Here is a 25,221-nt window from a genome sequence, read left to right as displayed (position 1 = left end):
GTATTACACGTTGTTCCTTGTCTAAGTTCATGAATTCAAAAAGTGTAATAAATAATAATTGAATACTTACAGATAAACGATACAACGGTGGCAAAAACAATAAAATTGAATTGCGCAAGCTGAATAAAAAAAAAAGTTGATAAATGTAATGTGTGAACACAGACAATGAAGGTAACAAATTTTGCAAAAAAATTTTATAAAAAAAAATTTATTAACAATTCTCTGCACATTACAATTATTTTTGCAACTTTAAAAAGGCACAATAGCCTTTTCAAAAGTTGCCGTCAACCCAGGCAGGGGGAGACACTGCCTTGTTGACCCACCGGGGAGATTACCCGGTGATTGGCTAAGAGAAGCCGGAAGAAGAGCTGAAGATTTGGAACATTTTTACAGGAGCGATTAACCTTTAGTTCGGATTTGTGGGTAGCCACATCGCCCTCCGTGAACACATCATCGGACTAAGCGGCACCCCACGTCCCCTTTCCGGCCAGAGCCCTCCAAACCTCGGTATATGTTGTTTTTATATATACCGTACAGTAGGGGCATGACCCCCTACGGGCTTATTACGAGTCAAGGGGAAACGGGGCTTCAGAAAAGAAGGGAGCCCAGATATGCACTTCAATTTTTTTAATATCAAATACCGTCTGGGGAATCCGAATTAAGTATAGAAATGTCATGTCATCCATCCAATCAATACAATTTATTCAGTGTCTTGCCCCAACCAAGAATTTTTTCAGATCCAATGTTACTATTAACCTATATTGAGAAAAGAAAAACAACACCGTTAAACATATCAACTGTTGATCATGTAACTTACATGACTCATAGATTCAACTTCTGGTGGAAGCTTGGGGAAGGACATACAAATTGCAGATTAACATCATTGTATAAGGCTCTTGAATGATAAACTAGCACCTGTACAATGTTGCATTGTTGATAGTTGTGTTCCCAGTACATGAAAATCCTTTCCTATTGGATAAATTTTTTTTGGTAGATTAGACCTGGTTGGCAAAAAGGAGGAGAAATTCTTCGTCATAAATTCAAAATTATTTGAAGAAAAATCCTTTCATACCTAAAGAGTCCATGTATGATGTTCATCTCTGCAATGGCAGCAAAATTAAAACATCTTTAGGGCCATTTAAGTACCCAGTTTCCCCAACACTCTGAACGTAAAGGACAAGTTGTTCTTTAGACAGAGAAGCAGAATTATTTGAGGTTTCTAGCTGTGACAGAACTATAAAGGATTGCTGTTGTACTGGATTTATTAACACAAGATGGTACTTCTCATTAGACAATGTGCTAGATTGTCTTAACTCTTTAACCTATACTGAGAAAAGAAAAACAACACCATTAAGCATCTCAATTGTTGCTCATGTGACTTACATGACTTATAGATTCAACTTATGGCAGAAGCTTGGGAAAGGCCATACAAATTGCAGATAAAAATCATTGTATAAGGCTCTTGAATGATAAAATAGCACCCATAGAATGTTGCATTGTTGATAGTTGTGTTCCCAGTGTGCTGAAAATCCTTTCCTACTGGATAAATTTTTTTTTTAGATTAGACATGGGTGGCAAAAAGGAGGAGAAATGCTTCGTCATAAATTCAAAAAATTTTCAAGAAAATTCCTTTCATACCTTAAGAGTCCATGTATGATGTTCATCGCTGCAATGCCAGCGAATTGAAACATCTTTAGAGCCATTTAAGTACCCAGCTTCACCAACACTCTGAACGTAAAGGACAAGTTGTTCTTTAGCAAGAGAAGCAGCTCATACCTTAATGGTAATGCACTTTCAGTGTTTTTCAACTGTAGGCTCACTCTTCAATCCTGTAACACTTCCAGATTTTACTTGAACCCTCGCTAAAATTCTGTGAATGCAAAATAACAGCATTAAAAATACTTTTTCAATAGACAAAAAACCGAAAAGTACCTAATCCATGTTTTATGTTGAACTCATGCCGTTTCTGGGTTTCCGTACCACACCCATTTTCTGCCCAAATACGGTCCCACAATTCTTCAGTTCCTTCGCTGCATGGACTTATTATTAACGATTCTTTTAGTACAGCACTAACAGAATTTAAATTTAACACACTGTCAGGTGGTGGACTGAATAACTAAACAATAAATAATTGTTTGTTAAAATTCTATACTTAGTTTTAATTCTTATTTGAAAAGTTTACATATCTGACTGTGTTTGCCTAATGCCAATTCATCCTAATGTTCAGTTAGGGAAGAGTTTTGAAAAACCTCCTTCACTGTTTGGAAACTGTTCCGTTCCAATTTGTTCTTTTCCCCTAGCTGAGCTTGTAGACTCAAATTTGAGCTACAAAACACAAACGAATAAAAGCAAATAAATAGAATCATTACGTATTAGGCCTTACCATCCTTAGCTTTGCTGTTATCTAATATTTTCTGTTGTTCCAATAATTGGGCCTGCAGCTTCATAATTTGATCTAATAAACAATAATTAATAAGTGAAAACCAATATAATAATGTTTATACTTACCATCCTTTTGTTGTATTATCTTATCCATTTTTCAATTGTTCCTCCAGCCACGCGTTATTCTCCATCCACGCTACTGAACTAACTGCGAATGGCATCCAATGGACTGAAATTGCCTACACCAGTAATAACGAGTCTGAGCGGTAGATGGCTACGTGTCGGAAAAAAAGAAAAAAGTGTGATTTTTTTTTTGTGTAAAACGGATTGCCATAAAAGTGACATTTTTCATTTAGCATAGAACTTAGCAACTGATGACAAGCCGAAGGATGATGCCAAGATATCATTGGAGAGTAAACAAATATGATTTTTCTGTAACTTAAGGGTGATGATTGCTTCCTAACTGCTTTGGCGTTCAAATTTCAATATTGAAATTTTAAGTAAGGACCACAATTTTACATACTTTAAACCAACAGTCCTGTTGCTAACTACAATAAAAAAAACACTGAAGGCCGTTTTCTAAATCTGTAAGAACCAAACGCAACCTTTACTATGCTCAAAATTATTTGTTCAATACCCAAACTGGAATCATGTGTTTACCATAGTTCCACACAGACCTGCCGTAATCGCTTGAAAATTAATCGCGATTGCGATTTCGATTAAAATTTTAATCGGCGATCAAATTATTTTAAAATAATCGAAATCGGTGATTAAAGTGGAAAAAAATTAATTTTTAATCGCGATTATTTTTCGATTATTTAGCGACATCTATGAACGGTAGATGAGACTATATGAAAGTCTACTCATAGGTTTGTCATTTTTGTAGCAGACGCTTTTTTTAAAATTTTCACTTGTTTCAATTTTTTCAATTTAAACAATGGCAAGTTATTTTCTTACTGCTAGATGGCGGTCAAAAATAATCGGAAAAACAATCGCTAAGAAATTTAATCGCCGATCAAATTTTTTCAACAGACGAATGATCGCCGATCATTTTTTTGCGATTATCGACGGCTACCGATAATCGCTCAAGAAATAATCGGACGGCAAGTCTGCACTTCCACATATTGCAGGCTTGTTTGTGATTTTCTTGTATGTATATGTTTATATATGTATATTTTCCCCACCTTATTATTTTTTCACATTTGGCTAAATTTTAGGTTTAGTTTAAAATACATAATTTCCATTCAGAATTGAATGAAAATCAATAATCATTTCGGCTTTACATAGGTGGCTCTGCTAGTACGCTGTCAAGAAACGTTTACGATTTTTTCGACTGCACTGTTGTGAATCATGGTGGTATTGTCAACTGTCAACACAACAGTGAAAAACGGGAAAGGGAAACTGTTTCAAACTAACTGAGAAAATCAGCAAATTCTTTCACCGAAATGACCACCGTGGTATCGGAAACTATCATCTCTGGAGTAGTGTCGCGGTAAAAATGCTTAGTGGTCCTATATGTGTATGGTATTTCAAATGGATCAATAAAACCCCTTCCATTTCCAATTAAATGTTTAATGTGCCATTCTGCAGATGTATGTTGAAGTGAGATTAGTTTGAACGTTTTAAACATTTGGATTCTTGCAGAAGGAAATTACTCCAAGCTAGTGTGAGCTGCTTGTGTAGCGAGGCAGGCTTCAGTGCAGTAGATGAAATATCACTAGAGACACTTACCGAGATGATGCAAAGCTGTAATCACCATTTTCTATATTTTTTATATTTTTGAAATCATGTAAATATTTTCTTGTTTTAGTCATCACTGAACTTGGACATAGCAGCCATCTTTACTGTGAATTGTCTGGAAGGGTGGTATGTCTGCTTGATGTATTGAGCAGCTTTCAGCACATTAATCCATATTTTTATAGGAACCGGTAGTAGGAGATGTTGTTATGGCCCTGGTTTCCATGGGTGTTAAACATAGCTCTCTGGAGTCTTATGCACAGAGATCAAGAAGATTAGTTCTACCCACTCCAACTCAAGCTGTGGCCACAAAGCAAATTGGAATTCTACAAACTGGCCAGAAAAGACCCCATCCCAGCCATATTCCAGATCACTTACCAGCTTTTCCTGATTCCCATGCCTATGTTCAAACACCAGTATAGTGATAAGATTATTTTTATGCAGACACTGGTATGTTTCCTGTATTTAAGTTTACCTTTGGTTGTTATCATATAGACACACAAGCAGCCCATCACGGACTATGAAACTATTCGGGAAAAAGCTTCATGCCAAAAACGAGATGTGGAAAGGGCACTGACACGGTTCGTTGCCAAAACAGGGGAAACCCAAAGTTTTTTCCTGGTGGAAGATTTGACGCATTATCCGCGTAATATTGCAAAGGCCACTATTCATTACTGAATTACTTCATTACGTTTTTTTCTACTTTAGTAATTGCTTGTAAGCCAATGGATAAACCGTTCTTGGCTGCCCTGCTACCTCGTGACCAGACGTTCGAAGAAGACGAGGCCGCAGTTCACATGCAGAAACAAGAAGAAGCAAACGCAGAAGCCATCAAGGCAGCCAAGTTAGATCAAGAGAAAGAGAACAATGAGTTGATGGATAACCTTGGACCAAATGGCTCACTGATGGAAATGTCAAATTCCGAGCCATTCATTATGGAAAATCCATTTATCAGACCTGTTAAAATGCCTCTTTCGAAGAAGAAGAGCTCCCCATGAATATGTTAAATTTCATTTATTTTTCCTACTTTGCATTCTGATTGTCACTTTACTTTTTCCACAAGTGTGAATAGGAATTTTCATCAAAAGTATCTTCAATATCTTCCTCAATTTTGACTTTCTTCTTTGGTTTCCTCAACATCAACCGCCTTTGCCGTTCAGCTTCACTTAAGCTGCTCAAATCCGCAGGCAGCTGTATTATGCAATTTTAATAATATTGAACTTCTGGTAACAGAACACCTAAACTTGCCTTGATTATTCCACGTGGCTCCTTATATCGGATGGTTATTGTTGAACCATCTGGTTGTACAAGCATTGTTGGGTATGTTCTTACATAAATTGCTCGTCCAATGCTTGCAATAGATGCTCGGTGACCATTCAGTTGCCTAGTCTGAACAATTAAAGGGACCGAAAACCTAGAACAATACAGATTTTAAAAAGTAATAATTCCACAATAAAAATTAATTACGAGTACCTGAATTTCGTTAAATATTGTGACATTTTCGGCTGACTGAATTATCGGAGTTGACTACCGGCAGACGACAGAAAAGTCATCTAGCGGTGAAAAACAAGGCATCACCTAGAAAAAATCGTCTGCTGTGTACCTATTACGAGCTGAATGATTGAAACTTGAGACTGGACGTTATTTTGTACAATATGCAGTTCTAAAAAGCAATCTTCGATATCCTCCAAGTTATTACTAAGTCGTGAAGCTAGCTAAAACTAGAACATTGTGGGCACCAAATTTTCTCAACCAAAAACATTAAAAAACCCAAAACTTATATCCTATTATGGTTTTGATGCAAGTTTTTGGATATTTCCAGTAGGCAAAAGTTTTTAAAACTGAATTCAGTGACAAACAATTGCCGCAGAATAATACAACAAAGCACAACTCATGAAATACTTATTCGTAAGGTAGATCTTCCCAATGGTGGTTAAATGTGTAAAATACTCGTCTACATGCCTTGCGTACATCGTGTTTCGTCCTGCTTATCGGTCTTTCACATACTACTTGTCATTTAAAATCATCAAGCAAGCAAAAATGACCGTAAGCTAAAGAAGAAGGCTGGTTGCCAACCTCATCATTTGTGAATGTCTCACGCTTCGTTTTGTCCTGGCAAACCGATCAGTTCACTGTGACGCAAATCCGAGAAGGTCGACCAAAGAGCTTCTTATAACCAACATTGCCAACCACTTAGTTTATGAATCGGTATTTTTGGTTTCTTTTTCCGATTGTAGTTTGCAGGTTGGGATGCTGGATACAACTTGAAGTTCCTCCATTAAGTAGAACAACGAAAACATAAGCAAGGGTAAGATTTATGATTTTCCCGATATCAAAAGGTATCGTTATCACGTCAATAACTGCAAATTTAAAACAGGTGACGTAGTGTTGATATGGGAGCCGCTGGTGCTTTGTGAAGTGTATGGTGAAACATGGGGCTGTTCTTTAAAAATGCAGTTTGATTTTGGAAGCCGACAGCTCAAGCAAAGGCTGTCAAGGAACCATGAAATGACGAATGAAGGATTGTCTGAAGCTGAAATTCAATTGTCTCTTTTTTCGCGGTATACCGTACACAAAACCAGGATCGAGCTATGGCCATGGGCAAGGAAAGTTGCCTCTTCAACATTCATTCGTCAGTCGTCACTGATGGATTGACAAAGCTGAGACTCAACAATATGTTTCAATAATTCGCAAACAAGCTTGCATCTAATCCGTCTCTTGCGCCAACCTGTCCAAAATGCTTTATTCGATTTGCTTTTGACTTGTCGAAGGAAGGGCGCTCAGTTTAGTAGTAGGATTCACTTTAGCACGATTACAAGATATTTAATATTCATACTTACTGTAGTAAAAAAATGAAGATTCGTTGCACTTCCTGGTGCGGAGCCTCATCTATCCGTTTCGGGTCTTATTCCGTCAGCTCAGCTCACTACCAACACACCAGATTTGCATTGAGGGAAAATCTTGAGCGATGGGCGAAACTACTGGTTATCTCCGGACTCTGAATTGAAGCATACGCTATGGGCCTGCGGTAATTTCACAAATTACACAAAGCAAATTACACTATTAAATAATCAGATTTTCTACTGATGCATCTGCACAGAAAATCAAATAGAAAATGGCTTTAAAGATAGTCAATTAGAGAAGAAACAGCAAGTGAAGTCACGATCAACAGATGAGACCGGACTCTACAACAAAGCGGACAAAGTCATATGCATACGTCCGTCTGTGATGTCGGCAACCCGAGAAGATAGCAACAAACAAACATGAGGCAGTATTATGTATGTGTTCAATAGGCGGCTGATTTTGGCTCGTGACTTTTGCAGATGGTACAACACGCAAGGACGCTCCTCGAAATCTATCCATCACCGAGCGACTGTAGATGCGGATACGGCGAGACTAACATACTTGGCCAATTGACACGTACCGCAAGCGAAGGCCGACCATCATGCAGTGGGCGACCAGGACACTTGCTAAAATCTAAAACAAAACAGGAAAGGATGATGTGCGATACGTTATTTATGGTATTCGCAGAATTTTGCGTGAGCCGCACGATGTTAACATGGGTCCTACATTCCCAAGGAGAAGGGGGTGCGTCGCAGCCAACAGTGCAACACCATTCTTTCTTCTTTGATCTGGTCGATAGTGTGTCAGATAGCACCCACTAATCCCTTGAAAGGCGATCCAACATTTGACACATTAGAAGGTAGAAATATGACGGAATTTAATTGGATAAAGTTAGACCAAGAGAAACACAGAGTATTGTGTCTTAGCCGCCAGCTATTCAAGATTCATATCTTTTCGACCAGCTTACGAGTGACGAGTGTCTGACGGCTGTCGCTGCACCCACCATCTAACTCACGAATACCGCAGAAGAAAACAAAGGAGAAATGCTTTTGTTTTGTAACCATTTGACATCTCGTTTTCTTCCATTACTTGTGGATAGTGATAGAATGGAAGGGAGAGAATTCATATCTGATGGTGCCAAGCGGCGTGGAACCCGAAAAACTTGACATCAGCAAGAAGTTTTGGTTCTATCACAAAATGACCTCGCTTAGTGGTTTGGCTGGCCTCGATAGTTCCACCCGTTGGAGGCCGACAATGAGTTTCGGCCGCTCCGTCTCCCGTTGCCATTTGTAAGGTAATACGCTTGCGGATATCTTTTTTCATATTATTCTCCAGTGACAAAGCAAGGGAATCCTAAATTCAGAAATACACACAACAAAGCAGACCTGATGAAAACAGGATTAAACAGCTTTATTATGAACTGAGATGGCGTAGTGTACGTACCGTCCAAGTGTCAGTTTCCCAATCGCATTCCGGCCATGAAAAGTGATGAAATTTTTTGTTTCAAGACACTCAGCTCCACGTGTATTAATACGTGGGAAATTGGGGAGGAAAACTTACAATGATGGCCACCAACGTTAACGCACAAAACACATCCGACTTCTCCGTATTGCATGATGGGCGGGAAGTAGGCTGTACTTTGCAAACAACTGAAAAAAGAAAGGTGATAGCACACGCACACACACACTTTTTAACATGATTAATAGAATTGACAGTCAGCTGAAAAATAACAAAAAAGATTAAATAAAGTAAAATAAAGATAAACAAGCCAACGCCACTAACCGTTTCGTAAATAACACAAATGAAACAATGGTTCAACGTTACGTAATGAACCTTTTTCTAGCGGTTGAACGAAAACAACCTAATAATCCGAATGTCCCGAAACGATGCAAGAATCAATCGTTATTCCACTTTTTTGTGTTTGCCTTCCGCAAAAAAAGAAACATTTAAACTGTATCAGATTTTTTTTTAGAATTGCCGGGGTTGCCAGAAAATGCATACCACTGCTGGGAAGAAAACATGCATGCAGAACTCTAAAACAAACTAGGACGGGCATTAAAAAGGGTTGAGTAAGGAAGGACATTTATTATTCGAAGAGAGAAAATTCCTATCTGCCATTTTTTTAAAATTTTTTTTTGTTTCTTTTCTTTTTGGAGCTTTCGGTTTCCCAATGATAAAACATTTTTTCTTCTTTTCTTCCAGCCCTCGTTGTGTGTACGCTTATTTTCTGCATCTTAATTGATTGATAGTTTGGCTTAGGGAATAGAGAAGAAAGGGTGAGTGGAAAAACACGCAATATGATGAGAGAAAATAGGAGGGAGAGAAAGAGAAAGTATCGAATAACATTGAAATATCTTTCTAATGTTGGGTCACTGCTGGATTGGACGTTGGATAAAGGGGAATCTGATACACATTCTCGGATGAGAAATCAACATGTCTGCGATCGTCCATTGATTAGCAAAATCCCCAATTCCCTCACACAGTTTTACATGTCACCGAAGATTCCGGCGAATGTTTTCCGCAGATTCTTCATCGTGTCCTCACCGTCGTCAGGTCCTCCAGTTGATCCTTCCTGCGCTTGTTGGGACGAACTGCGAGTAAAAAAGGAACGGGCCAACGATCCTGCGGAAACGGACTGCGACCCGTCTTCGGTACCGCGTCGGGTGAGGAATGGATTGCCTCCACCCAAGACGTCACGAGACGTTGGCTGGTGCGATGGCGTTGACTGCTGAGAAGCCAACGCCGGGGCACCACCAGCGACTCCTGGAACTGAATCTTCGCCGGCCAGCGAAGGCGGAATAGCTGAGCTGCTACGTTCCATTTCCATTGGCGATTCTGGTCGACTACCGCTTGTTATCGAATGGCGGGATTGCGCGTTCGACATGGTGGATGGAGCCGGACCAGCAAGTGGACCGGGTGGCATCCCAGGTGGTCGACATTGAGTCTAAATTATTGGACATATCAGAAAAATAATAATAATAAATTACGTTGATTTTTGACACTTTGCTTGGGGGAGAAAAGTCGGATGCGATCCAACATTACGCCACAACGTCCCAAACCGGGAACTTCTCGGAATTCGAAATGCGCTGTCGAACACGTGATCGTGCCATGGGGCAATAACATTTGCATATCTTTCGACGTGTGTTTTCCCAACCACACGTTCTGTTCTGGGGCCCACCCGTTTTAATAGCCTCACGATAAATGTAGTACAACGATTTGATTAATCGAAAACGTAGAGCCACGAATTGATAGAAAAAAACATCTTTAAAGAAAAGGGCACTAGAAGTTTAAAGAAGGGAAACAAACAAAGAAGAGGAAGAGAAAAGAAAAATCAACAATATCCTGCTGGTGCCATATGGAAATCTCCCCCGCTCCCCTTCAAATGCATATCGTGACTCATACTCACGTTCATACGATGGAGGACGAGCTCCGAGATGAGACGGCGGTCCTCCTCTTGCGAGTCGCCGAGGAGCGGCAAGGCGCAGTCGTTGAGCTCCATGATGATCTCGCGTCCGTCGCGGGCCACCAAGACCTCCAGGGCGCAGAGATCGAGGCCGCCAAATTGGGCCGAGACGGCCTCGATCCAGCCGCGGTACTTGTCCGTCATGGGTGTCTGCTCTAGCATGGCCGAGCCCAGGTTAGTCTTCCAGTTGCCCGAAATCGACTTGCGCCTGAATTAAAAAACATCCGTATGGATGATTCATCAAAAAGACATTCCCAAATGAGTCATCATTAATGACCATCTGTGATACATTTTTTGCATGCGATAAAAATTTTTTCTTTCTTTTCTGAATTCTCCTATTTCTGTTCCAACTCTCTCTTCACTCCTATCGTATCCGGCTTGTTCTTGCTGGATTTAGCTCGGCTTATCGCTGGCACCTGACCGTTCTCAGCGTGAATCGTCCGTTGCTTTTTGTCGTCCAATATGGCAGCCAACATAAGGCCCCGTGAGTTATATCATCGCGTGAGTTAGTGAGAGCCGATAAAAAGCAGGACGACAGATATGCTAATGCGTCGAGATGCTGATGACTCGACGACTATTTCGGCCAGAGAACTGACTCAATTATGGGAGTTTCGTCTGACGTCACCCAAAAATGTCTACAGCGCACCGTTGATTGCTTGACATAGCGGTCCCCGCATGACTTTTGGGGGACACGCGGTCATATCTAACGACGCGGAATTTTTGTCCACACACCTTCACTATCAAACGAATCGATTACCACGATAGAACGCAAGAAAAATGATTCATTTACATGAAGGCTTTGTAGTAGTTGCCGATCTTCTGGATGTGCACGTCGAACTTGGAGTCCACGTAAGGCTCTACCGTACTGCGGAAACAAATAAAAAAAAGCATTTGACATTAAATAAATGGGTAAGAAAAAAAGAAGCGCATTTTCTCGTTTTGTACCAGTAGGAATTGGAAACAGCTACGACGGACGCGGCGTCTTGGAAATCCAGCGGAGTCTCCACCTTGAGTTTGCCGAGTCCTCCGTGAGCGTGGCCGATTTTGAGGACGGCGGGCAACCGAGGAGCCGAGATCTATCATCGTCAACAATTACGTTAGGACGTAGTTATCACTATCGAAGATGCTACATCATATCAGCTGCACATTTACAATACTAATGAAAAACGGGAGAGAAAAAAGTAAGCGACTCTTATGATAGTAGAGGCGCACCTCGTCGACGAGATGATTAATACAAAATTCGTATGCGCCTTTCTCTTGGCAATAACGAGCCGCGCATTGTCCGTGCGGAATCTTTTTGATTCCATTAAGACAACAATCAACAAAGCTTGAGGGAGACGAGGATCAACAATGACACTGAATCATGACCCGATATCGTGCATGACTGCGTATCTGTATAGTTGGTGTGGTAGAATATTTATGGCACACACGCCGTCATCACTTTCACGATCCGGTTTCCAGCGTGCGCCTTTTTGCAGGTGCGAAAAATTCGATTACAAACAATGTCCGTTGTTTTCCACATACTGAAGCACGAAGAGTAAAAGAAAAAGGAAAAAAAAAGGAAAGGAAAACGTAATTTCAATCTCTTTGAAGCGACGTGTCGTGATCGCTACCAACGTTCAACCTTGCCCATTTATACACTCCATCGTGAGCTTGTTGTTACTAACAAGACAAGTATTTTATACGGTATAGGGCTCTCTCTCTCTCGGCTGCATTTCTTTCTTTTCCGTCTTTTCTTTGATCTTTTCTCAATGACACGGCTCTTTTCTCGGCCGCCCCCCAACCCTAACATGGTAACACACGCGCACAAAAAATAAGATGCACAGCTGCACGTAGAAACTCGCTTCATTTGCATTTGAATCCAGCGGATGTGTGTGTGTGTATAGAAAATACACCTGGAGTATTGTGTGTGTGGCACTTGCAACCGCGACGGCCACCAGATTAAACGTCACCTAGCAATCTCTCGTGATCAAAGAATGTTATGGTGTATATAAAGGTCACGCAAATGGCATGGCAAAATTTCAGCCGGACAAGATGCTAAACATGGCGAAAAAGAGGAGGCGCAAAAGAAAAAAACATTTGGCCATTTGAAAACAAACTAATTGTTTTCTCCTCTGTGCCCTTTGGAGTATTAGTATGGTCGTGAACTATTGAACACACACAAAAAAAAACATTGGGCAGTCTTGAAAATAAAACATAACTATGGCTACACCTGCAGCTCCCACCTACTTTTAGGTGCGCTGTGCAACTAAAAAAAATGGCAGTAGTCGGGTACAATGCATCTAGCACAGAATCGTTTCGTTTTCGGTTATTACAAAAAGCGCCGGAAAATCGTTCTGCGAAGCCGTCAGCATATTTCAGAAAGGACAAAATGAACGTCAACTGGTGTCCATTTACGGACAGTATTGTATGCGACGTGCATATCATTTCCCCGACGACGAGGACGTTCGAAACGGCCTTTCCCACCCATCAAAGAAGAAAGAAGCCTAGCCTTCCCTTATAATCGTAGAATAGCCGTGGTGGTGTTGGCGTGGCGTACGGTAAGCCGCGTGAATGATCAATGAAGTCTTAGAAAACTGAGGGGGAAAAAAAGAAAAAGAAAAAATTCGGCGAGTCACACAGTCTGGCGCGAACGCGGGACTGGAGTATGGAGATGAGACACCAGAAGGAGCATAGCGAGATTTACACACACAACAAGAAAAAAATGAAGAGAAAGAGAGAAACGGAAAAGTTTGAAATGACGTCATCGGCCACAATCGTTATTTAGATTCTCCTAATTTGGAAGAGAAAACACCAAATAAACAAGGTAACACGAATAAAAATCGGGCAAACGAGATTGCGATTCGATAAACGGACGGCGTCGTCTTCATTGAATGAAACCCAACGACAACGGAACACAAAAAAAATGAACCTGGAACAAAAAACCGAAAGGCAAAACGACGACGAAGGGAATAACGTTGATTTACTAAAACTTATATAACTTAGTCGAGTAATTTTCTCAAGACTTTTTTTTTTTTCAGCTTCTTTTTGTTTTGGTTCTAGTCTTTCTTTTCTCCGTGTCTCACAGTGTGTTACTGTGAGGTTGGCGTGAGGTAGGAGGAGTCGACGAGACTCATCAGAAGAGGAGGAGCCATGACGTCCCGTCTCCCGTCGTGTATAGGGAGTTTTCCCAATGCAACTTGCTTGTATATAAAAGGAGGCGCGGGATTCACGCTCAACGATCAGACGGCAGCCAGCCGCTCCAGCTCTACAGTCAAGCGTGTTCTTGTTGTTTGTTCTCTAAACTGAAATCCGCAGTTTCATTCATAAACTACTCCTCAAAAAGGGGGAAACAAAAACAAAACTATTTCATACAATTTTCCTAGAAAAAAAAAAAGTGAAAGAAAGACGCGAGAGGCCAAACTCAGCCGGTCATTCAACAAACATTTCTTTCTCAGTCGTGTTGTTTTCTTGTTGTTGTTCGTCGACCCTTGAGCCATACAAAGTTCCGCAAGCCCCAAAAAGGAGGAACCTGCCATTAGCCTACGAAAAGGTGGTGATGGTGGTGGAATCGACGAAAGAAGACAAAAAGGAAGAAAAATAAGAGCCAGTATCCAATCAACCTGCCGAGAGGTATACCGTCATTAAACAAATTCTTTTTTTTTTGCTTCTACTTCGTTACAAGGCGGGACGAGACATCATGCAATTTGGGTCACGGTATTTACCTCTCGCCAAGTCACGTTGCACATAGCATGGCCGTGTATGAAATTCAACAAAAAAAAAAAAAGGGAGGGGGGGGGGGGGGGGGAAGGACGATTGAAATTAGCCAAAAATCTTTGTCACGGTTTTTTTTTTCTTTTTCCTCGATCGTTTCGCTTAACGCAAAAGAAAATGTAAACGGGACTGGAAAGTGTTTTAGGTAACGTGTCAAAACTCTCTCTCCGTACTTGCCACGTCCCGTCTTAATACTATGTTCTTTCACCAGCTGCAAGACATAAAAGCAAAGCAAAGCAGAGTGTGTGTGTGTGTGTGTGTGTGTATAGTAGTATAAACTCCCCGCTGGGTGCAGCAGCGCTCGCTCCTTTTTTTTTTTTTGTTTCATTCTTCCATTTTTTTTCGTTCATTCTTTCTTTCTTTTATAAATATCCTCCTCGACGACGCACCTGTGCAGTTGGCTAGTCACTTTGCATACACAACCATTCAACCTAACATATCGATATAGACAGACACTGGCCGGCGGTGGCCTGTCCAAATGTTAGAGCGCCCCTTCACTTCTCTTTTCTTTTTGCTTGTCTCACGCTCGTGGTCGTTTGGCCACGACCACTTGACCATTGAAAAGGTTAGATAGGAAATCAAATCAAAAGACCCTGGGAATTGACTGTTCTGAATTAATTGGACAAGCCTCTTCTACTCTTTCTTGTTTTCGTTCTTTGTAGAACGAAACGTGCAGCGACGTAGAAGAAAAACAATTGGGGATAACAATGAAATGAGAGAAGTAGGGGGAAAAGAAAGGACGAATGTTTTCATTCCACTTGAAAATTAAGTTTAAACGTTTTTTTGTTTTGTTTTTTTCCTTCTCTTTTTCATTATGAAGATGAAGTGCTGGGCTCTTTTGTCGGTCCTGGCCCTCCTGACGGCCATGGCCACCATGGCCGATGGATGCAGCTGCTCCAAGCGTCATCCACAAGAGCACTACTGTTCGGCTGATTTTGGTACGGTATTATTATCAGTTTTTGGAACACGTTAACCGCCAATCAAAAGCGACCTTTTAAGCTCAATTTCTCTCTTCTTTTTTTTTCTTCTTAACTTTCACGCAGTTGTTCTAGCTCACGTGAAGCGCATCGTGCACGACAGATCCGAATGGTCGCGTGCCTACAAGGTCCGCATCAAGAAGGAGTTCAAGGTGACCGAGTCGGGCCGTCAAGCCTTGTCCTACGGACGCATCCTGACGCCATCGCACGACGCTTCCTGCGGCATCAGACTCAAGCCGGGTAAGCGCTACCTGTTGACGGGCAACATCCGTTCCGGCAAACCCTGGATCAACTTGTGCAACTTTGTCCACGATTGGGACCGCATGACACCCATCCAGCGCAAAGGTTTCCGGCGTCTCTACCAGCGCGGATGCGACTGCAAGGTCAGTTTCAACACCTATGCCAACACCTCGGCTTCTCGCGCTGTTGTGCTAATGACTCGTCTCGCTTAATTAGGTCATGGAATGTCATTGGTGGGGTAAGTGTCCGTCAACAACTCAAGCCTGCACATGGGACACGGCGTTCGACTGGCACGATTGTCAATCCATGCACGCCATTTGCACGCGCGGTAACGGCGGTGGTGGCAGCGGCACATGTCGCTGGTCGCATTCAAGATCGTACCGACAATGCAGTAAGAAACGGAACGGCGCCGATGCAAAGAATCCCGACGCTCCAGCCCGAACGGCACCGATTTCAGCCGTTGCCACCTCGTCGTCTCGGCGATGGAAAAACAATTTACTACTCAAGTCTTGAAAGGAGCAAAATACGCCGATATGTACGCAACCAGGACTCGCTCCATGTACGATTTCTCTGATGATATCTTTTTGATCCAGTGCTGCCAAATTCCTCCGACTGCCTCCTTTTTTCAACTCGTTTTTTTTTTCTCCCGACTCCCAGCACCGAATCTAATTTCCTCCCAGTTGGCAGCCATTGTGCCCTACTGTACAGACACATCCGCCCCCCCCCCTCTCACGCACAGTTTCACCGCACTATTTATATACATATTATATATATACATATATATACATAACATTGTTGTATAGTAGGGTATTTTATCGTCTGTCTCTCAATTGTTCCGCGTGTCTCAACTGGATCGTTTCAATTATGTACAATTCTTTTCCCTTTGTTTTTCTTTCGTTCTTTCTCTTTTTGTTGTTGTTTTCTTTTCTTGTTGTCGTTCGAATGATGAACTAACAGGATATGTGTGTTTGTATATGAACTATTTGTGTGCGTGTTTGTGTTGCGTCGCGGCCAACGCGATACATCTTTTGTAAACGATCCTTGAACTACAGCAGCGTATTTCTGTGAAAAGAAAATAATGCCTCCGTGCAACACGATGGGAAGAAACGAAAAGAGATAACAAACGCCGAAATTACTTAACAATAAAGAAACAAAACAAAGTGTAAACACTCCCCCCCCCCCTCTCATCGTCCCAAGTGTTTTTTTTTTCTCGTCCTAATTTCAAGCGAGTGTGAAATGTTTTCTCGAATTGCATAACTTTTTAAAAGAAACTCATGGATTCATGGTTCCGCTGACGTGATGCTAACATGTAACGTTTGTTGTCTTACTTGTCCTGAATTTGGCCATTGCGTCACACACTATACTGTACAAAAATTACGAATATCAAAGAGGAAAAATAATAACATAACGACCACAATATGCGAAACAAAAATAAACGAATGGAAAAAGAAAAACGAGCAGTTCTTGGTCTGATTTCATTAGTGGCCTCCCTATTTTCACGCAAAGTGGTCTACGGGATTCAATTTAACGCTGAAAGGCAGATGGAGAACAGTAACTGTAACGCGGTCGTTCACTCAAGAAGTCGACGGAAATAAACGCCCAAGACAAAACGGCCAACTTGTTTCTATCCCCCCCCCCTTTTTTTTCCTCTCTATTCTCTCAAGTGCAACAAGACATGGAGACGTGGCAAGACAGTCGTCTAAAAACCAGTTGGTTCTTCTGGACTCTATTAAAACGCACTTGCCTATTCGTTGTTTCTCGTCTAGTTTTGTTGGAGAGAACCATGACCTTCTTAGATACGCAAAAGCTAGGAGATGTAATTAAAATACTCTAGGTTTTGACTTACCATTTCGCGGTGGTTGGGGTAGAAGGTCTGGTCGATCAGGGGGAATTGCTCGCGGCCGAAACGACGTTGCAGATCCAGCAGATGGCCAAACACCCACGGTTTGTCCTGTCGTCACATCATCATTATCAATTTACGGTCAAGTTCAGTTTGGACGTAAAATTTCGTACCAGTAAAGCTAAACAAAAATGCATTGCCAATAAACATCGAAGACATAGAAGACCTCCCAAAGTCCAAAGCACATCATACGTACCACCCAGTATTTACGCCGACGTATACTCGTAAAAAAAATCAGCAGATTGGACCGGAGCATTAACTTCTAGATTTTCTTTTTTTTTTTATTACTAGCTCGTTTTTTTTTGTCCATTTTTATCCTGAAAAAAATTGTCTAGATAAATCACTTCTTAAGAAATAAGGCAGGCTAATAGATTCGAAGCTAACGAGATAAAGTTGTGTTGCTTGAGTGCTCGGATCAGCACCAGAAATTCTCTGGATACAAACTGATCGCTAACGTCATAAAAAACCCAAAAGAATTTCGGGCCAAGAAATAAGAGTGTAGCAATGCGGACGAAAAACATATACCAAACGTCCCAAAGACATCGGGAGCTGCTTCAACGTGAATCTTTCAACGGCCGAAGAATACTCAGCTAGGAGCTAGTTATTGCTATCGCCTAAACAACCTTATTTCTGTTGTCTGCCTGTCTGTGTATTTAAGAAGGATAAATAAGCCGAGTGAAGAAAGTTGTCGTTTAACTCATCATCGTCAGTTATTCCTCTTTCTTTTTTTTTTCGCCGACCTTGTTTCGTTCTATCCGTCAGCACCCTCGTTGCTTTCGTTTGCTCATTCTTTTAAAAATGTGTGGCACTACCGTGATATTAGCTACATCGTCGTACACAAAAGTGTTGGAACTGCTATGGATATTAATAATATCCATGGCATCCTTTTTTATTTTTGCTGGAGGGTAAAAAAAAAAAAAAATTAAAAATAAAGATTTACCCTTCCTGTGCTCTAATGAACACGAGCGTAAGGAATGCGAAACTCTTTGCCTTTGACGTCACTCTACGACCGAATGCGCTCGAGCGAAACCATCTCCTTGTTCTATTTTGTCCGTTTTCTTCGTTTTTGAATTCCTGCCGTCTTCGCGCGCGGATATTTTCGTACATCTCTATATGTGTGACATCCCCACCCCCCTAACCGTTTCTCTCTATCCAGTCGTTCATATTCTGCGAGTTGAATAAGCAAAAAAAAAAAAAAAAAAAAAAAAAGAAAAGAGGGGGAAATAAAAAAAAAACAGCCCAACAAAAAAAAATTAAAACTAAACTAACGAAATGTGAAAACAAGAAAGGGGGAACGCGGACACAATCGACGCTAAATTTAGAGGGTCTTAAGAATTCACACTTCTATTTCGGTTTGGTCCGTCCGTGCCGTCTGTTGCTCTTTTCGCCGAATGCCGAATGTACAAGTCGATTTAAGAGAAATGCGCCGACTGATGAATGATTTCCGTCTCAGTTTCCCATAGTGTAGCATTAGCACAGTCTAAGACGTATAGGGGAAAATAAGGAGATTGGTTGCTGAGAAACGAAACAAGACTATTCTATGCCACTATTCATTCAGCAGGCGTGCATCACGTGCAAAAACGGCGGAGGAGGACGTGACGGATCCACTCGTTTTTTTGTTCGCCATTGCGGTATAAGGCTGATTATTCAATCTGACGGATTTACCGGATGCACACGAACGGTTCTTTTCCACTTCTTTTTTCGAGTAATGAAAAAAAAAAATAATGTATAATAATAATAATAATTTGAAAAATAGCATTCCTCGGCATCCATTTGCTATGTCTTTCTTTTTCCTTGCCTATGTAGTCTGCGTAAAGAAAAAAGAAAAAGAAAGACCTTTGTGCGTCAAAGGAAGAATATAAAAAGGATGCCAACCATATAGACGTGTTATAAATACACGGGGACACCTTATTTAAAAACCCGTTGTCACGCCCATCGGTCCCATGTATATCTATGAATAGAAACGGTTCATTTATGGATGGACTATACTAGAGCGAGAAGAAGGCGAAAGGCGCGGATAGAGACAGAAATTGTTCCGTGTTGTGCATTCCTTGAATGGAATCCAAAACATGGGCTTGTACTTTGCTATAAATAATGAAAAGTTCCCTCTTTTGCAAAGCGTGAAGGGGTTTAAGACGGAGAAATTATAGTGCGACCTCCCCCCTAGCCTTACGTATGCCTTCGGCCTGTTATAGAATCAGGGTGATGCCAATGTTCCGCTTATATTGTGCGCGCTACTGCGCCAGAAATCGCCGACATACTTCGAGTCGATGTGTCCCATGTTTCGCACTAATGTCGACAAAAGGGAAGAAAGGAAAATCGAAAAAAGAAAGGGAAGAAAGGAAAATCGAAAAAAGAAAGGGAAGAAAGGAAAATCGAAAAAAGAAAGGGGAGTTTGCGGAATTTGAATTGCGCGCCAATTCCGTGTTATTGCCCTGCAAGCTGCGAAATATACTTCTGTCACTGAACAGACGCACGGCACACAAGTTTGTCCGAGCGCGTAATATATTGCTGCCGATGCGATCGGCCAATGTTTACTGTTTATCCAACTCAGCCAAGATAATGGAAGTAAAGGATCGCCCTCCTGCTCGACAAGACAAACAACGCACCTCGGGGGGCTTGTAAATAGACGGGTATTCAAACGGCTGTTTGTTTCAATCTTGCCCCCATCCCTTGCAGTGCGCAAATTATAATGGCGATGAACGATGTCGTCAATCGTTGCGATGCCAGCTGATCCTTCCTCGGCAATACATTTTGGGTCAAATGCGAAACTCAACGATTGCATTGTTTGCCTCATCGATCTTTTATACCATTCGCTTTTTTGTAACGTAAAAAAAAAAAAGAAACTAGAAGGAATGCAATAAATTGCATTTCATTGTGCCGAAATTTTGAAGCACGAAAGTCTCACCTGGAAATGATAGACGGTCTCCAGAGAGTTGATGCTGGGCACACCGCCAAACTTGAGACCGAGCACGATGGATTTGTAGTCCTCACCAGCGTCACGCATGTTCTGGCGAATCAGCACGAAATCCGGTCGGAAAGCCCTGCGCAGAGAAAGAAAAATATCTGTCGTTATGAATTTATCATTTAAACTGTCTGTTTTATTTTTTCTTCACATTTTTGCAACTAAAAGAGGAAAGCTAAAAAAAAAAAAAAAAAAAATTCCAATCACAAGATTTGATAGTTTGGAATTTGTGACGCCTCTAGCCCTTCGTCTTGTTCAAGATTCCATCACAGTCACACGCACACGCATTGACTTCGTACTCGTTGACTCGGCCGACAAACTGGGCATCGGGAAGTTGGTAAACGCCAACAAAAAGATATTTAGTTTGGCGGGATTTTCAAACGAGCTGGCGATGCAGTAATGGGCTATTAGCGAAGCACCTGACGACTTTGGTGCCGTTGCGGTAAACGGCCATGGAGACAGTGGCGCCGCCGTCGGTCGAAGCCGTGATGGAGAGTTCGCGGAATTCCGCCTGTTCCACTCTGACGTCCCAATCTCCGTGAATCCGCCGTCCTCGGAAATACTTTGACCTTCATCGTTTCATGAATGTGGCAAGGCATCGTTTAGACAGCGAGAAATGAAGAAGAAAAGTACGTTGATTGGCACGGAGTTAATGAAGTGAAAATATTCACGTATGTACCAGTCAGTATTTTGGTCGTCAATGACCAACAAGGTGAAGCAGTGGTCCTTATTGTACGATAACTTGCCAGTTTCGACCGTTTGCTGCTGTTGTTGTTGTATCTGGGATGAAGCTACGCGGCTTACGTTGCCCACTACATTAGATGTTAAGCTGGAAACCCTTTGGAGCAAAGATTCGCGCGATTTCGCCGGAGATGTGGGAGCGCTCGTTGTGCGGCTGCTTGATCTCAACGGCAACGACAGGTCCGGTTGCTGTGGAACCGCTGCTGCTTGACCGACCTTGAATAACCAGAAACATGGAACTCGTTAATCTTGTCCTAAACGCAGGAGGGCAGAAAATCACATTTAAATATATACATTATTTCATTTGAATATATTTATGTTATCAAAGCATCTATTGTTGCGTAACACCATCTAGTTAGAAACAGCGGAAGAAGAGACAGAAGTTCCCGTTACATTTGAAAGTCTGCGCTATTTAGCTCCGGAATGTATCCTGATCAAACGAAAATTGCCACTGATAGGCACACCAAAAGGTAATCCATGACCTTAATCACAGAGGTTGTTCGCTATGGATTTTTTGAACGCAACCCTGTTGTTTCTTCCTCCATCGAAGAGTTTACGCTTTTCCACGTACACACAAATACCTACCCCATAATTCAAGGGAATCATCATCAAAGAATTTATTGCCTTGGTCTATCCTTGCCTCTCATCGCGTATTGAACACCTAAATGAGGATTTCGGAAATGTTCCATCATGATCACGAGCGGCATTCCTTATTTCAATCTCCAATGTCGAATATCCTATCTCGCCACGAAACCCGATCGCACGATCGCATTTCCAGGCATCAAGCCAGGCATCAAGCCACGCATTCCATCGCATTCCATTTTCTATTCCATTGTTTCGGATAAAATAAATCAAAACAAAGCTACAAGAAACCTAGATGGGATTCGATAAAAAAATGCGACAACCTTTTGGGAGAAGAAAAACCAAAATCTAAACTTTGTTTTTCCTGACTGGCGTCTTTAATCTCGTTTTGAATCGCATTTGAATTGCACGCACGGACAGAAAAAAAAACCACTAAAACTTTTTAATAAGAAACAAATTGAGGCGTCTATGCCATCTAGTGACTGGCAACTGTTTCTTTTTCCTTCCATCGCAAAGCGTCTAATCGATTGCAAGTGAGTATCTAATCCATAACACACCCCACCCCCCCATCTTCCTTAGCCCACATCCTTTTTTAAGTCTTTTCGTCGTCGTGACAGTTCCATGTGTAACGCGATCCATCACATCCACAATGCCAACAGACTACCACACTTCCGCGGGCAATAAAAGAAGGGGAAGGACGATCGCCAATTCAAGTTATCCGACGGTACTACACAAACACAGAAAAGAAACTAAAAAAAAAAAAAACGGCGGACTTTAACACGAAATGTTAGGCATTGGGGACAAAAATTTCTACGTTCATATCTGCACCGACATAGGATGAAAGTGAAAGAGGCAGGCTATCGTTGGCCATGTTCACACTTATTCTCCGGGGTACTATAGCCAAGAAGATGGACGCCCATTGCCCAAGACACAGCAAACAGAACGCCTATAACCGACCAAACCCAAGTTGCGTTCCAAGAATACAAGATCAAACTATTGCTGTCGACCCTCGAGATTTCCGAATAAATTCTAAGATTTTTAAAAATATTTCTACCACGACTAGAGCAAAAGGTTCCCAACGTTATGGCACGGCACGGCACTTACAAGGAAACGTGTGGATTTACGGAGATACAGCCGATATACGATATTCGTCGTTAGGGTACAAGGTCGTTACGTAAAAGTCACTTAGAAAGCCGGGAGACCTGTGTGATCAACACCAAAATTGGCCATTGTAAACCGAATAAAACAATACAACGATGTTGTGTGTCACGTTCCCCTTGTTGATCAAATAATGATCCCATCATAGCGCGTGCTGTTTCCACGAAACTTCATGATGACGTCAATGGCAACGGCAAGCGAGCGTCGCTTTTCATTCACAGAAGTCCTTATAAAAATCTCGGCAGCATTTGTCAAGCCGGCGCAAGTAAGACACGACGAAAAAGAAAGATTTCTGACAAATAAATAAATAAGTGCCATCCCCTTACGTTGGCCGACAACTGCCCAGCTGAAAAAGTTGATCCATTCAACAAACTGTGTTCCATTCACTGTAATACCTTTGTATACCCACGAGTGCCCGAGGTTCTTCTTGGTAAACTTGTAATAACACTAATGCATCACTAACGTTGCCAAACAACTCGAATTCGTGAAGCAAAAAGATGTTACACTATGCCTAGCCTATGCTCAGTTGAAACCTAATTCTATATCGTCGAAGAGGCTGTCATAGCTGACCAACAAACATCGAGTGGAGTTGCAGTACAAACTTTTCCCACTCCTTATATATTTACGACTGCAATGGAAGATGGGCCGACGAAACGTCGGTCATTGCCTAGCATATTGGACTGTAGAGGAACGTACACTCTCATCTTGTGGGTGTAGGAAAGGGATCAGAGACCGATCGATGGTACATATTATTGACCTGGGTTGTGCGTTTGTCTGCGCATATAGCAACTCGACTCCTTGCTTAAGCCTGCCCACCCAACTTATTAAAAAAAAAAAAAAAAAACAGGGCTCGTCATGATTAGAAGAGCAATCCCAAACAGCACTTATGCTATGAATAATGAGATGACTACCTGCTGTTGTTGAGGTTGAGGTATTGGCTGCGCTGTGCTGCTAGGCCCAGATGCCGGAACAGGCCGTGGTGGCAGGGCCGGTTGCTGTTGTTGATGAACTTGAGTTGAAGTTGACGGCGGTGGAGGCTGCGGCAGCTGTTGAGGATCTCCGTTGGCATCGTCATACTCGGTCAGATCTCCGGAGGAAAACCTACATGTGTCATATTATACGATCAGTTGCAATACGTACGATAATCCAATTTAGTTTTTATGTTTGATATTACAGAGAGGCAATGACATATTCCCACTCCCATATTTTTTCTGTCTGCTCTTCACATACGGCTGATTGGATTACGAATGTCACTCCATACGTACCTCCGTTTCAGGTTGTTGACATTGGCGGTGAAAGATTGCTTGAAGCTGGAGAACGAAATTTTCGTAGATTTTTTGCAGGGTGAAACCCGCTCTGTTTAGACAAAAAAATTCGAACGGAGGTCGTTCGTCTCGAAACTAACGAACCCTGCGGAAAAACATAAATTTCGGCCAAAAAAAAAGAAGACTAGTTATTGTAAAGTTTTGTGTCACGTCCAACTGAAATATCTCTAATAAATACAAGAAGTTATTGCTATCCATTAAAAGCCATAAATTTATTATAGTTATATCGATCGAGTCCCGTCCTAGCTAACTGAACGAAAACTGACAAAAATAATGAAAGACGAGAAAAAGAAATAGAAGACGAAAAAAAAAGTGAATTACCAAGAAGGAAGCGATAAGATCGAACGACGCGAAGTTTGGCCTCTTTGATTTACCGATTCCGAAATGCGCGAGCTTGGTTAATTTACTTAAATTCGTTAGGAAGATTCCGGTTTGTAGGATAAAAAAAAAGAGAGGAGAGGTAGGGCTGCAAGAAAAGGCGAAACGTCTGCAAAAATAGAAAAAAAAAATCCCGTGATCAGACCGCTTGCCTATTTCGTTTGGGACTGCTTCTGAAGTATTCGTCCTCGTGACTGTCGTGCGATCGAACCAGCATATAGCTGCGTGTAGGATGCAGAGAGCAAAACGTTCAGCACGGTCCTCGCTCCTGCGCATGGCGATTGAGCGATCAATACTCCCCAACAAAACTGCAGCTGCTTCCAATGGCGATCTAAGAGCGGGCAAAACATATATATGCTATACGAGAACATGCATGCAATCTAAACGAACTACTAGCACCACATCCACTCACCCTACTTTTCAGTTATTTGCTTGCTCGACGCAATTGGCGTTGAACAAGATTGCCAAGCACCTGATGCAAATTTCGGTCATGAGGGTACAGTACTGGGGTTCTGTTATCCACATCCAGTGCTGTGGGGAGTCCAAGTTTACGATGATCAAAGTTTACGGCTACGATGGCAACCGACAATTTCAAATGTCCACACCAACTGTTTTTCTTGCCTCTACGATGCCAACAAAGAAAAAAATATACAAAAGAATACACCAAAAAAAAAAGGGGGGGGGGAGAAAAGAAAGCAGTGAATTAAGTACCTTGTGGGGGTGTCTGTGCCGAACGTGAACAGTAAGCAGAAACATACGGATATCTTGTTTAGGAG

At 41.7% G+C, this 25,221-nt stretch overlaps 5 protein-coding genes across 5 annotated transcripts in view; 3 read left to right on the top strand and 2 right to left on the bottom strand.

Annotated features, from left to right (window-relative positions):
* The window catches only part of LOC130685618 (uncharacterized), an 83,208-nt gene that overhangs the window by 25,882 nt on the left and 32,105 nt on the right, over positions 1-25,221 (top strand). The window lies entirely within an intron of this gene.
* On the top strand, positions 3,714-5,209 carry LOC130685610 (transcription initiation factor TFIID subunit 8-like). Its single transcript, XM_057508934.1, has 6 exons — positions 3,714-3,874; positions 4,027-4,130; positions 4,193-4,248; positions 4,305-4,535; positions 4,615-4,765; positions 4,828-5,209. Exons 1-6 carry the CDS (start codon positions 3,828-3,830, stop codon positions 5,115-5,117), a joined length of 879 nt encoding a protein of 292 aa, XP_057364917.1. The 5' UTR covers positions 3,714-3,827; the 3' UTR covers positions 5,118-5,209.
* LOC130685626 (large ribosomal subunit protein mL55-like) lies at positions 5,119-5,678 on the bottom strand. The gene is made up of 3 exons (XM_057508952.1): positions 5,593-5,678; positions 5,368-5,533; positions 5,119-5,310 (listed from the first exon to the last, which is right to left on the bottom strand). The coding sequence occupies exons 1-3, from the start codon at positions 5,616-5,618 to the stop codon at positions 5,167-5,169; spliced, it is 336 nt and encodes a 111-aa protein (XP_057364935.1). The 5' UTR covers positions 5,619-5,678; the 3' UTR covers positions 5,119-5,166.
* LOC130685466 (synapsin-like) lies at positions 9,448-24,937 on the bottom strand. Its single transcript, XM_059494515.1, has 10 exons — positions 24,918-24,937; positions 23,654-23,843; positions 20,941-21,218; positions 20,681-20,830; positions 20,205-20,340; positions 17,243-17,347; positions 11,372-11,502; positions 11,217-11,291; positions 10,370-10,634; positions 9,448-9,907 (listed from the first exon to the last, which is right to left on the bottom strand). Exons 1-10 carry the CDS (start codon positions 24,935-24,937, stop codon positions 9,449-9,451), a joined length of 1,809 nt encoding a protein of 602 aa, XP_059350498.1. The 3' UTR covers position 9,448.
* On the top strand, positions 15,000-16,844 carry LOC130685631 (tissue inhibitor of metalloproteinase-like). The gene is made up of 3 exons (XM_057508959.2): positions 15,000-15,117; positions 15,223-15,539; positions 15,613-16,844. The coding sequence occupies exons 1-3, from the start codon at positions 15,000-15,002 to the stop codon at positions 15,907-15,909; spliced, it is 732 nt and encodes a 243-aa protein (XP_057364942.1). The 3' UTR covers positions 15,910-16,844.

The sequence above is a fragment of the Daphnia carinata genome, chromosome 3, assembly GCF_022539665.2.
Source record: "Daphnia carinata strain CSIRO-1 chromosome 3, CSIRO_AGI_Dcar_HiC_V3, whole genome shotgun sequence".
Taxonomy (NCBI): Eukaryota; Metazoa; Arthropoda; class Branchiopoda; order Diplostraca; family Daphniidae; genus Daphnia; species Daphnia carinata.
Note: the sequence above shows the minus strand (reverse complement) of the source record. Positions and strands in the feature narration are given on the sequence as shown.

What these genes read in the sequence shown, in the direction of transcription:
- LOC130685610 (XM_057508934.1), top strand. Translation starts at nt 3,828, where the DNA reads ATGACCACCGTGGTATCGGAAACTATCATCTCTGGAGTAGTGTCGCG. An exon ending in GTGAATTGTCTGGAAGGGTG is followed by an intron (nt 4,249 to 4,304) that starts GTATGTCTGCTT and finishes ATATTTTTATAG; the next exon opens with GAACCGGTAGTAGGAGATGT. An exon ending in ATGCCTATGTTCAAACACCA is followed by an intron (nt 4,536 to 4,614) that starts GTATAGTGATAA and finishes GTTATCATATAG; the next exon opens with ACACACAAGCAGCCCATCAC.
- LOC130685626 (XM_057508952.1), bottom strand. Translation starts at nt 5,618, where the DNA reads ATGTCACAATATTTAACGAAATTCAG. An exon ending in CAATATTTAACGAAATTCAG is followed by an intron (nt 5,534 to 5,592) that starts GTACTCGTAATT and finishes GTATTGTTCTAG; the next exon opens with GTTTTCGGTCCCTTTAATTG. An exon ending in AGCCACGTGGAATAATCAAG is followed by an intron (nt 5,311 to 5,367) that starts GCAAGTTTAGGT and finishes TGCATAATACAG; the next exon opens with CTGCCTGCGGATTTGAGCAG.
- LOC130685631 (XM_057508959.2), top strand. Translation starts at nt 15,000, where the DNA reads ATGAAGTGCTGGGCTCTTTTGTCGGTCCTGGCCCTCCTGACGGCCATG. An exon ending in CTACTGTTCGGCTGATTTTG is followed by an intron (nt 15,118 to 15,222) that starts GTACGGTATTAT and finishes ACTTTCACGCAG; the next exon opens with TTGTTCTAGCTCACGTGAAG. An exon ending in AGCGCGGATGCGACTGCAAG is followed by an intron (nt 15,540 to 15,612) that starts GTCAGTTTCAAC and finishes TCGCTTAATTAG; the next exon opens with GTCATGGAATGTCATTGGTG.
- LOC130685466 (XM_059494515.1), bottom strand. Translation starts at nt 24,937, where the DNA reads ATGACCGAAATTTGCATCAG. An exon ending in ATGACCGAAATTTGCATCAG is followed by an intron (nt 23,844 to 24,917) that starts GTGCTTGGCAAT and finishes TGACACATGTAG; the next exon opens with GTTTTCCTCCGGAGATCTGA. An exon ending in CTCAACCTCAACAACAGCAG is followed by an intron (nt 21,219 to 23,653) that starts GTAGTCATCTCA and finishes TGGTTATTCAAG; the next exon opens with GTCGGTCAAGCAGCAGCGGT.